General features: G+C 40.1%; 2 protein-coding genes across 8 annotated transcripts in view; one reads left to right on the top strand and one right to left on the bottom strand.

Annotated features, from left to right (window-relative positions):
• Positions 1–985, top strand: part of ptprna (protein tyrosine phosphatase receptor type Na) — an 18,576-nt gene extending 17,591 nt beyond the window's left edge. For both annotated transcript variants that reach the window (XM_086219938.1, XM_086219937.1), the window contains exon 24: positions 27–985. In XM_086219938.1, coding sequence (XP_086076064.1) covers positions 27–98 — 72 coding nt within the window. In that variant the 3' untranslated portion in view covers positions 99–985. The remainder of the gene's footprint in view (positions 1–26) is intronic.
• dnajb2 (DnaJ heat shock protein family (Hsp40) member B2) overlaps positions 1–12,521 on the bottom strand; it is a 15,869-nt gene extending 3,348 nt beyond the window's left edge. For 2 of the 6 annotated variants that reach the window (XM_086219943.1, XM_086219944.1), the window contains exons 1-11: positions 11,360–11,782; positions 9,801–9,897; positions 9,034–9,143; positions 8,403–8,456; positions 8,057–8,167; positions 7,070–7,138; positions 6,784–6,910; positions 6,421–6,491; positions 5,972–6,250; positions 1,684–1,782; positions 1,412–1,568 (exon numbers count right to left, since the gene is read on the bottom strand). In XM_086219943.1, the coding sequence (XP_086076069.1) occupies positions 1,754–1,782; positions 5,972–6,250; positions 6,421–6,491; positions 6,784–6,910; positions 7,070–7,138; positions 8,057–8,167; positions 8,403–8,456; positions 9,034–9,143; positions 9,801–9,865 (915 nt within the window). In that variant the 5' untranslated portion in view covers positions 9,866–9,897; positions 11,360–11,782 and the 3' untranslated portion in view covers positions 1,412–1,568; positions 1,684–1,753. The other 4 variants (XM_086219942.1, XM_086219941.1, XM_086219940.1 and 1 more) reach the window with 4 other exon arrangements.

Genomic DNA, 12,521 nt, shown 5'->3' with positions numbered 1-12,521 from the left:
ATGATCTGTTTCCTCCTCCTGACCAGGACCAGTTTGAGTTTGCGCTGACAGCCGTAGCCGAAGAGGTAAACGCCATCTTGAAAGCTTTGCCACAGTGAGCTGCAGCACCCGACAACACACAGAGGTCATGCATAGACCCCCCCCCCCCCCCCCCCCCCCCCCAATTCTGACATGATGCAGTCTTTGTGTCTGGCTAACCCTGTATATAAGAGAGATCTCTGCCACACTTGGAGAAGTTACTGCTCCTGGTTTCAGCATGCAGTACTTTAATATTCATTCAGTTTAGTACAACATATTTAAGTATTTTTTATGGGTATTTGATTTTTGGCAGGATGTGAACGGAGGTAATCAGATTACATCTCCACAGAATACAGAGCTTTTGTGTCATTTTTGAGTCAGACAGAATAAAACACCCTTCTGTACGGTTGCACTGACGTAATACTGTGGTGTAATATTGTACTGTCCTTGACACATCTACTCTTTTCCCTCGAAAGTAATTTTTTTTGGACATTCAAAATAATACATTAAATCCTTTGATGTATACATTTCAAAAGTCTCTCCACAGACAGACACACAGTAATGTTTCTATTGTTTTTTTTTTAAACTGTTTTTTGCGTGTGTGTGTGTGTGTGTGTGTTTCCGCCAGACTACCGTATGCTGCTGTCCAGTGTGTGTGTGTGTTGATTTCCAGCAGGTTTTTCTTTTTGAGGCTTGTCTTCACCTTGACGACATGATTGTTTGCTTTATTTCACATTTGGTCATTTTGTAACAGATGACATACCTTGACCCCAGAGTACACACCGCTATCTCTCTCACGCTCTCTCTCTCTCTGAATTTCAGCCATACTCAGATCTCTGGGTTCCTGTGCGGCCGTGTGATTGATGTAAATAAATTCATGTTGATTTCATGTAGCAGACAGATAGAAAATATCTATAAAAATGTATTTTTGACTTGATCTGAATAAATTTGTGATGTGATGCAGCAAAAAAAGGAGAACTTTTGAGTGCTCATTTGAAAAAAACAACAACAACAGATCTTTGCCATATAAGGAAAATTAAGGTGGGTTTTCTTGCTCATCTATATTCATGTGAATTTAACATACAACAAAGATACCAGACCACCGCAGCATTAAAAAATACTGTCAAGCTAAATTTTTTTTCGACTCAAATTAAAATGCCGCCATCATCCAAGAATCCTCTGAAGTTCCCAAAGAAAAACTATCAGACTGATATTGAGTCATCGGCAGGAAATGTTTTATGCAGGATGTTTCTGCTCCAACTATCAATTTACAATTGCAGGGATAATTATTCTCCGGGCATTTTCTACCCTGTATACAACATTTTATGTTATTTAAGTAGATTCTCAAAGCAAAACTGGTTAAAAAGCAGCATAAACAGAGATGAGATGTTACCTTAAATTCTAAAATCCAGTCTCCCTCCAGAAGGAGATTTGATCATTTACAAATATACATATAAAATGCACATTTGTTTCGCAGTTACGTGTCATTCAAGCCATGGTGGGCAGAGAGAGAAGAGTGCAGCATGAGGAGGGCGGGGGGGGGATTTGACCTGTAAGAAAACAAGGACAAGGACACGTTACAAAAAGGAAGAGTCACCATGATTTCTGCAGAAGAGACAGAAGCACCATCTGAGCTACAACCAAGGAGGAAAGAGAGGGACTGACTGGGCAACTCCGTAGGTTCTGCAGGTTCACACACCGGTTCACTACCTCAGAGCAGCACCAGGCAGTCAGGTTAGCTTGTGGAGGCCTCAAAGTCTGAGTCTGAAACAGGAAGCAGGAGATGTAAGGAAAAAGTAATGAACGTTCTAACAGGAGGAAATGTGGAGAAGTAAAACCCCTTGTATGTTACACTTGTCAAATGACAGATTTTTAAAATGATCTTTTTTTCACGTATTTGTGTGACAAGAAAAATACAATGCTTTTAAAAGCCAACAGCAGCAAATAACTACACGTCAACAGTGGATGAGCAAAGTTTAATTTCTAGGGGTTGGTATGTACGGAAGCCCAAGAAGGCCACATTCGCAATTAATGTGTTTATTAATGCCTTCTTGTCGCTGTCTATTATATCGAGTTCATTAGCTCATGACAACAAGGAATTATCTCATTCAGTGGCATGATGAGCTTCGTTACCTTGTGATATTTAAATGTCCCCTTATCACAAGAGAGTAGCATAAAAAAATGTCTTACATGTTGGAACTTACTCAGCTTCCTTAGGTAAAGAACACCGTCTAAACTTGTAATTGGGGAGTTTTCCTGGCAAAGAAACATGTCTGACCGCACAGATTTATAACCAAATATTGCTGGTTCAAAATGTCGGTTCTTGACACAAGATTGTGGATGACGAGAGATGAACAGGACGGAAACATACGTCATCAGTGATTAACGTACAGCCACGTACCATACACGCTGGTATTAATAGTCAGCGTGGGAATACTTGAGTAAATAAACGTTGAATAGAACCGTGGGGAGCAAGTTTTGGACGCACTTAATCATCCTCATGCCTGTATTTTATCATTTCTTTTTGACAAGTGGCTCTATAACGTGCTTTTTTTTGGAGATTCCAACTAAATCAAGAATGAAAGCTTAAGCAGAAGTGCTGCATGTTACTGCCGTTTCTTAGTATTAGTAGTATTAGTAGTAGTTAACCAGGAAAAGACAGAAAAATGCACAGCCGTTACTGCGATGTTACCGAATAAATCAAGTATCCAAAACCTCCTCTTTTTCCTTTGTCTTTATTTGTTATTCCTCTTTGAACATTATTTGTCATTACAAGAACATTAAGACAGAAAAATACAGAGGATACATGTCAGGATATATTTGCTGTCGCGGAACCGCGAGTCTCTATCTAATTCCCTATCAACAAATAATTCGGGGCGGAGGAATAAACACTGATTAAATACGAGGAGCAAAATCAAATTCAAACAAATTCATTACGTAAGCCTCTCTAGCTGTATCTTTACTACAGCGGTCCTCTGTTAATGAAAAAACTGCAATGTTCAATAAATTCTTCCAAAAAAAAAAGCCAATGTATAGGAAAAAATATCAAAGTTGTTTGAGCTTCGTTAAAAACACAAAAGAAGAAGTAACTGGTTGTTAAGTCAGGCACGCCTTTCAACAGTAGAAAAATGTTTTATGATAATAAATACGAAGTAGTGTGTTGTGACTATTATTCAATAGCGCTTTCGTTTTGGCACCAAATATGTTCTGTTACTTTCAAGCTTTACTTCCCACGTTCAGTAACAATTCACTTTTAAAGCTTTGAGCTTGTAAAGGAGATGTCTGGTACCACCCAAGTTTGGGTCTCAGCACCACGGCAACGCTTTCGCGACTCTCCTCTCTCCCTCACATAAATCCAGAAACCTGGCAGAGGAGCCGTACGGCGTTCAAGCTGCTCTGGCGCTCAGAAAACCTTTCACTGACGGTGCACAGACAAATGCATGCATACATTTTTAATGAACAACACAAGTTGAACGTTTGAAACTGAAGCATGAAAGCATCGAGAAGAATGTCCTTTTTTTTTGGCAGTGACGTGGCAATTATTTTACCACTCTGTATTCTGGAAAACACCAAAGTCCAGGGAGGGTTGTGCTGTTCAACCATCTACACAGGGACATCTGGTGTAATCGCTCTCCAGCTGCTTCCCCTGACCGACTCCATGAACGTCGTCTGGTCGACAAAAATATATCCGCTGAGTAATTTGTGTTTTCTTTTTCCGACTTGACACATTAGCATTGGTGATGCAAGTAGGTCACCGCATAGTTAAGGAGTTCAGACGTGCAAAGGCACCAGAAGGATACAATTATAAAACACCTACTGTATGGATCATGATTCCACCTAGCATCTAGATTCAGCTAAGCTACTGTGCATTCGTTGTTTGGTAACAAACTTTATCTGTAGAAACATTTGTTATGCGCCTTCCTGGAAGACTTCATCTTAAATCCGATTAGCAAACAACAGTAGTTTGTACTTTGTTTTTTTTTTAAACATTAACACATTTAGAGTCAGTACACTGACTGAGGGAAAAGCTGATGTCTAATTTCATCTTCTTAATGAGAATGTCAATAAGACAAAGACATTTAAATCACTGGAATCTAACTAAAAAATCAACTAGCAAACTCTAACTAGTTTGAGTTCACTAGAGAAACTTTTGGGGTCTACTTTTGGATTTTGATCCCTTGTTTGACAAAAGTTTCCAGACAGTCTGAATGAGAAAACTTCCACAGCACTCTGGTCTCAACTGACCTAATAAACACATAATGCACACACAGAATATGTGTATCAGCTGACACACCCACACACATCCACCCCCCCCCCCCCCACACACACACACACACATACATCAGCCTAATTTGGCCTCATCTCAATTTCAGTTAATCCCTCTCTTTTCAGTTGAGGTAAATATCTGGCCAGGTCACAAGATCAGCATCTAGAAACAATCCTCTGTGCATGAAAGCGAAGCCATTTTAACTGTTAGCTGTTGGACAGGAAGGTGGGGAAGCTCAGCTGTGTTTCCAGCAGCGTATTGTGTCGCACTTCATGAAGTACTGCATTAGAAAGACTTGGTGAAAACAGATGCTTAAGGTGGTTTATACCTTTTTTGTAAAAATGTTTGCAAATAAGCAGCAAACCCTGAATTTACATTATGAAATTCAACTTCTACCTGCAGAAGGGAAACGCAGAGGTTTTATTCTGAGCTGAGGGTGGCTTGGCACGGTTGAATATTTGAGTGCTGAAAGAAAGGAGCAGAACTTTACAGTCCTTGATTAACAAGCTACTCTCCCATCAGCATTTAGATTCTAACAGTAAACGTCCATTACTTTACAAGTGCTTTGTACCAATTGAAATACTCCAGGCAGGCATGCCTGTGATGTCACGCGGCTGCTGTTACAGATCGCTTTCATTATGATGACTTTGAGCTGCTCCACCGTCTCTGTTTTGACTCTCTTTTTTTCTCCCCACACGCGACAAAATAGTCCTCTGGGCATGTAAAGTAAAAACAAACACTGTTTAAAAATGATTCAAATGAAGAGCTCAAGAGAGACAGACTTATCTGGATGACTAAACTCCTACTATTTAGTAGTGAGTACATTAGTGGACAATAATGAGCATTTTTACAATTTTTCTGAAAATTAACTCAACGTTACTACCGATTTGAAGGAAAACCAGACAACTGCCCTTTTAGAAATATTAAATGTTCATGAGCCATGTCATCAGTAGAAGCAGAGTCAGACGGTGGGAAGATGATTTCAATTCATTTAAAAAATAAGGCAATTAAGACACACCCACACACTGCATTAGCACACAGTGCATCCACACTTGTTCTTTTTCTTGGCCCGGCCGTCACTACTCTGCCTGGTAGGTTGAGAGTCTACCTTTGTGTAGGGGCTTAGTGGTGTAGTGTTAGCCTGACCAGAGCGGTCTGCTTCCCTGCTCACTTTCTTTTTCTCTTTTATAACAAACTGCCCGGGTTCTGTATCCATCTTTAAAAAATCAAACTCTTCCCTCTTCTGATCTGAAAAATCATTTCCATCAACACTTTTTCCCCAAGCTTCTCCAGGCCCTGACTTTTCCTCTTTCTTATCTGCAAAAGCATTTCGACCAACACTTTTTCCCCAAGCTTCTCCAGGCCCTGACTTTTCCTCTTTCTTATCTGCAAAAGCATTTCGACCAACACTTTTTCCCCAAGCTTCTCCAGGCCCTGACTTTTCCTCTTTCTTATCTGCAAAAGCATCTCGACCAACACCTTTTCCCCAAGTTTCTCCTGGCCCTACCTCTTTTTCCCCACTTTCTCCAGGACCTGCCTCTTTTTTCCAAGTTTCTCCAGGCCCTGCATCATATTCTTCTTCCTCTTTCTCATCTGCAACAACCTTGCCATCAACCTTTATGTTTTTCGTCCTAATAACCTTTGTTTTGCCTTTGTTAAACTTGATTTGAACCCCATCCCCAGCACCTGTTATGAAGTCAGTGCCAGCTGCTTTCTGCAGGGCTTCTATTTCTGACAGGCTGCATGCCAAAGCCATCTGCAGATCTTCATCGTCATCGCTGTCTCCAGTAAACTCAGCTAAGTTGAAGAAAGGGGTGGAGCTAAATGACCGGTGCGTGGAGGAAGATTGCGAGCTGGACTGGGTTCTTTCACCAGGTGATGATTTTTGGGTGTGTGGCCTCTGAGGTGATGGGTTTCCCTCTCGTCGGCTCAGCTCTAACGCCAGAGCCATTTCATCCTCCACACCTGAGAACAACACAGCAATGACACGTGTGAATGCACAAGCAACATAAATTCACAAATTCACAACATCTTTGACGCACTGTCGGGCTACCACTATATATTTTAACATCTGTATTTGTATTGATGTTGTTAATCTAAGCAGGACAACATTTAAACACATCATGAGTCCTTACCATTAATTAACACCTTCTTTAACACCCCATCTTCCTCAATCTCTGTCCGTTCCTGCCCATTTTCCTTGATCCTGTAATTAGGCAAAAACACTTCACTGTCGCTACGACTAGCTTCTTCTTTAAAAAAAACTTTTAAGGAGAAAAATAATACGGAATCATGAGGAATTTCAAACACTGACTTCGTTGCTATGAGTCAAAATCACCACACTTGAAAGTTTAACTAAATGTCGCAAAGTGAGTTGAAGTGCATACATGTTTACAAGGCAGTAACATAACACACTGATGTATCAGAGCATTCCTACACCAAATACTTCACATCCCAGGTAGAAGCTGGGTCACTTTCCTCAGAAAGACACTACATACTTCCTGGTGGTGGTGCGTTTGCCATTTACGGTGCAAGTAGAGGTGGAAATTGATCTGGTCCCTCCTCCTCCTCCCATGTTGATTAACCCAGGCAGACCACCCATGGAGGAAAAGGAGGTAAAGTCAGCTGGAGAAAGGAAGAGAAAAGAAGAGAAGTGGAGAGGAGAGGAGAGGAGAGGAGAGGAGAGGAGAGGAGAGGAGATAATTTTGCACATTTGTGAGTGTTTTGTTTAAGAATATTGTTATTGCAGCATCAACATTCTTAATTCAGTGCGTAAGAGGTTACCTCCTGATGAAGGGAAAGAGAAGAACTGACCGGAGCTGCTGTGAGATGACGAGCCTCCAAAGAAGTCATCTGAATGAGAGGAAGAGAGACTTCACGACTAAATCCTCCATGTCTGTTTACCTCACAATAGTTTTTTTTTTCACTAACAGGGCTTTTATAAGTGACACCTTCAGGTTGCATCCCTGAATGTGTTTTCCTAAAGACACAGGAATCACACTGGCGACAGATCTTTCAGGTTTGTTTGTTGTTTTTTTATATACAGAAATGTTACTGTCACTACATTAATGAATTCGGTGACCTTTACTTTTAATTATTCAAATGAACTGTAATGGTACTTGTTCAGGAAAAAGCATCTCTCCTTGCTGACATTATTCAGATGAACCACAACATCACTGAAACACTAACTGGGTCACACAAACAATCACATGCATTTATTGACCACACAATCACTTTCCTCTACCGCAACTAAAGCCTGAACAAGTCTACAGGACAAGACAACACAAACTGAACCGCATCCAAATTCAAACACAGATAGTCCAGTGAAGCCTGGCATCACGCTCACTCTGCGCCAAAAAATGCAGCCCAGAACTTTTCGTTTTTAGATGGAAGCATTCATTTCTTCCACCCAGTCATTTCATTTAGGACTGAAACCTCATCGATTGATTCTTTTTTTGTTGTCAGTCATTAAACGTTGGCAACATAGCTTATGATTTAGCCACACACGACTTTGGTCTTGGTTGGTTTGCTTAAACAGAAACAAATACTGATGCGGATATTACTATTGAACACTTCTTAAAATATTTCATTATTTTCATATTGGCCACAGTTCTCACTCTTCATATCCCATTTTGTTGTCATGACAAAGAAAAATTTCTCATCAGCTGATTTCTGCGGTGTTATCTTCACAAAATTTTAAATGCAGCGCTTTCAAGGGGGGGGGGGGGAAGCTAATATAGCCTGATGTATACAGTACATGTGACGTCGTACCGAGGAAGGTACAGACGAAGGGATCCTGGCCACCGAAAAACTCTGCAAACACTTCCTCTGGATTTCGGAATGTGAAGTTGAATCCTGGGAAATCTGAGGAAAAGCCTGAGCCTGCAAAAAAAAAAAAGTAGACGCCGGGGTCAGGACTTCAATATCAAACAATGAGCAGAAGGAGCGGTGGAAGTGGAAGGGTGTAGAAATATGTGTGAGGGAATGAGGAGTGGCAGGAAAAGCAGAGGTTCAAGGAGAGGAAGAACACCATAAAGGAGGAGAAAAGAGGAGTGGTAGGTTTTTCAAACCACATTGCAGGAAACAGTACAACATCACTGCAACAGGCTTCATTTACCTGCGTTCCTCATGCCATCGCTGCCATGTGTGTCATAGCTCTCACGTTTAGATTCTGGAGAGTACAAATAAACACCTGCATTAAAATCCATCATCCACCCCATCATCATCATCATCATCATCATCATCATCTTCATCACCTTCATAGACATCCCCCACTTGTCTCACAGATATAAAAACATTCATCACCTAAGTAGAAGAACAGATACTCGTGTAAAAAAAACACAAAAAAAAACAGGTGAAAATAGAAGTACTGAGTCAAGCTGTTTACCAAAGTAAAAGTAAAGAATTACAGGCTCCTAAATGTATGAAAATGTATAAAGTAAAAGGTACCGAGCGACCAGTGTTTACTTGCACTACCACCTCCAATGCTGAAGAGTGAACAAGTTATATTTGCCCCTTAAACAGACCTATACCTCCAGTTAAACTCTCATACTACATCATATATAAATGTAGCAAGCCTGTTTTTAGAGTCTAAAGAGTAAAAAAGTATCAGTATTTGTGTTTGAGTGTAGGTCATAAAAGTAAAAAATGTGTGAAAAATGAACATTCAAGTGAAGTACAGACCCAAAGTACAGTAGTAAAGTATTTGTACTGGTCATCCACATATAAGAGTAACTGTTAAAGCTTACTGTCAGAGAGGACTTCATAAGCCTCGGCCAATTCTTTGAACTTTTTTTCTGCTTCTTCTTTATTGTCTGGATTTTTGTCTGGATGCCATTTCAGTGCAAGTTTCCTGTACCTGAAAACAAGACAAAAACACATATAGTGACACACGAACAATTAGTCCGACATGAAAAATACACATGAACAAATATTATGTACTATAGGTCTCGTTTTCAAAAAGGAAAGACTCTTACTCGGAGGTGAAAGGAGTGCACATAACTGATGTAAATATAAATATTCCCAGATTCCCAGGTGCTCAGGTGGCATTTGTTGAGTTCTAAACTGCCTGACATTGAAGTACAGATGTGTATTCATGATGCGTCCTCATTTCTTACACCTAATTACAAATGTTATTAGGAATAAATAACTCATTAAATAAAAATGTTGCAGGGTTAACAGAGGACTTCAAACAGACCTCATGGTGAACTGAATCAGCCGATTCTGCTTTGAGCGATTGGAGATTGGCCCAACTATCAAGACTGGAGTATGCTTTCCATATTTTTAGGAACTAGGTTTTTCACAGTGGTTAAACCAATGATTACATGAAGGCCTTTTGAGACTGTCATGGTGTATTTTGGTTCTCTCTGCACATCAGTGCTAACAGTGTAATTTTTTTTAAGCACAATTAAATATGGTCAATAACCCAGCAATAAGAATGAAACGGTCAAACCCATGTTTTCAGGGTCTGGTTTAATGTCTCTGTCCATTATTGTGAGAACCCCAGGATACTTACGCCTTCTTGATGTCCTCCTGGGAGGCTGTCTTGGGCACTCCCAGGATGCTGTAGTAATCTACCATGTCACCTTCGGTCAACCCTCACCAAAACACTCCTGGAAGGAAAGTAAAACAGTGTTATAATTATTAAATTGCCAGACAAATGACCAACAACATTCTGAAGACATTGTGCACTGTAAATATGGTTGTTCATAATTCTGATCACTTCATGTGAGGACAAATAAAAGAAAATAAGGATGTATGCAGGTGTTTGGATCTTTTGTTCTCTGTAGATATTTCTCTTCATCCCAAATTACATGGTACCTGTTAGGCAAAGTAATTCCCTGTTAAATAATGAACTTGCACTTTTAAAAAGATGCTGCATCAACGTAATTATTAGTAAAGGTTTATCCAAACCGATTCAGCCCAATAATCTCTTCTGCTCTTTGACACAACAATTAATCATACATGCGTATTGTTGCAATTAGTTTCATTTGCCATCTTAAAAAAAAAGAGTAAAAGCAAGGTAATGTTTTTCAACTAAAATACGTATGACACACGAATGATAATTCCTTCGATTATTGTGAACATGTCCCAATTACAATACTAATCAAAAATAATTAAATGCTGCTTTATACATCTTTGTGCAAATAGATTTCCATTATTTTCTCATATTTTCATTTTATTTTGAGGAAGAAATTCATGACCACTGACTCTGAAAGTCCTCGACAGAAATCCATGTCAAAACATTACCATGTTACATTTAACAAAGGCTATGTGCTTTATGAAGTAAAATCTATATTTTACCACATATGTCATGTTCAATTAACTGTGAAGCAGATTTCCAGGAATTTTCCGGAATTGTCTGTCTTATTTATTTTTCAAGAACTTGTCCTGGAAAGCATCATTTTCAAATTCCGTGCCTTTTCCAGATTTCCCATGTCTGAAGGAATCCTGAGCCCTGATGAAAACATGTCTAAATGAGGATGCATGATGTAAAAGCCATTTTATGCAGCACCCTAAAAAATTAGGACTATAAATTTCTTATTATAAAGTAATCAATGCTTTACAAAATAACAGAGTTACATCTAAATATCACTGATGTCTTATTGAGACCTTATTTGAACATATTTCAAAAAGGGTAATTTTGCCCTTTAGTCTGAGTCATGCTAACATGCTAACCCTCATACCAATCTCCTTAGTGGACTGCATATTTTCCGGGCTGAAAGGGGGGCGGGGGGCTTTCAAACAGAGTTAAAATGACTAAAATTAACTTTGACTTCTCCCTTGGGATGGGGGATTTTCAATCCACACAAAGGTAAAATAACATGAATTGAACTTTTACCCGTTGGGAAAAGTATGGCGACATCCCAAGCGCCATATCTGACACCACAACAACCTACACAACGTTCATACGTCGGGATGTATACGGGACTGGTTGTACCGCACTGACATTCCAATTACCTCTGGGGAAATTATTTCTTGATATAGCAAAGCTGGACGTTTATAATAGTGTGAATATACGGTCGACTGTATATGAGAAAATCGTGTCATGCTACGGTTAGCCTATGGACCTACCGTCTAAACCTCCTGTAGCACCAGTCTAGTGTGATATTACACACACCCCCTTCCTCCGTGGCAACCTCCGTCGTCGGTCCGATTCTCTTCCCGCCCCGACGGAACTACAGTCTTGACTAAATATCACACTCAGACTATTCTTTTCTATGCTATACTTCACTTGGCCCCACCGGGGAAACTAACGTACAGTTACCCCCTATCAGACCCGACCCCCGGCCCTTGCTACGTCACTGTATCAGCTGAGTGGAAAAAAAATAGAAGCTTTCGAAAATGCCAGCGTTTAAGACGCCATCAGACACGCCCTGTCCTAACGTCTGCCTGTTGCTCCGCGACCACACAAAAATAGCCCACGTGCAATGAGACTGTGGCCAAATGTTACGAGTAAAAATAACCAGGCTACATAACTAAACGTGTTTCAATAACTGTCGAGGAAAAGTCGATGAGAAAAACACCAACTCGGAAGTCGCAGCCGTGACAGAAACAGAGATATTTTACAAGGAGAGATGTCACTCAATGATAAGCGCTGCGGCTAATTAGCTCGAAGTCTTTGACTTTACTCACATAGGTTATTAGCTAAGGGAGTTCCTGATGTGTTTGGAATGACCAGTTATGTTTTCGTACGTTTAAGCCTACCACTTTGGTGCATACGTGGTGTGCTATATGTTCTGCCGTCAATCGGTTCCGTCTGTCGCCACATCTCCCGAGTGCCGCAAGCCAAAAAATACTATGTTACTTAAACAGAGGCTGATTACATCTATATTGGCAAGATATTATTGGTTACAAGTTGCAGATCATCTCAGTGAGAATATCTCTGCCAGTATGCTTTGAAAAATGTGCGAGATTCCACGCATTTGTGTGACTAACTGCATGTTGTGACGATCACTCACTTTGACGACAGCCATCAAACAAATTTGAAATAAAAAAACACCCATGTTAAAAGCAGACCCATCCATCCATCCATCCATCCTTCCATCCATTTTCTTGATCAGCGGGGGAAGTGACCCTACCTCTAAGCGATGCCGCCCCGATAAAAGCAGATCGTACATTATTTGTTTTTACCTGAGGTTCCCAACTACATTAAAAAAAAGTTACATCAAATTGCTTACAAATGTGTTTTCACAATACTGTCATGTCATATCAGCGATGAGTAGTTGGTGGATAG

The sequence above is a fragment of the Aulostomus chinensis genome, chromosome 12 (genome assembly GCF_037954235.1).
Source record: "Aulostomus chinensis isolate RoL2024-O1b breed Wild chromosome 12, RoL_Achi_v1.0, whole genome shotgun sequence".
Classification (NCBI taxonomy): Eukaryota; Metazoa; Chordata; class Actinopteri; order Syngnathiformes; family Aulostomidae; genus Aulostomus; species Aulostomus chinensis.
Note: the sequence above shows the minus strand (reverse complement) of the source record. Positions and strands in the feature narration are given on the sequence as shown.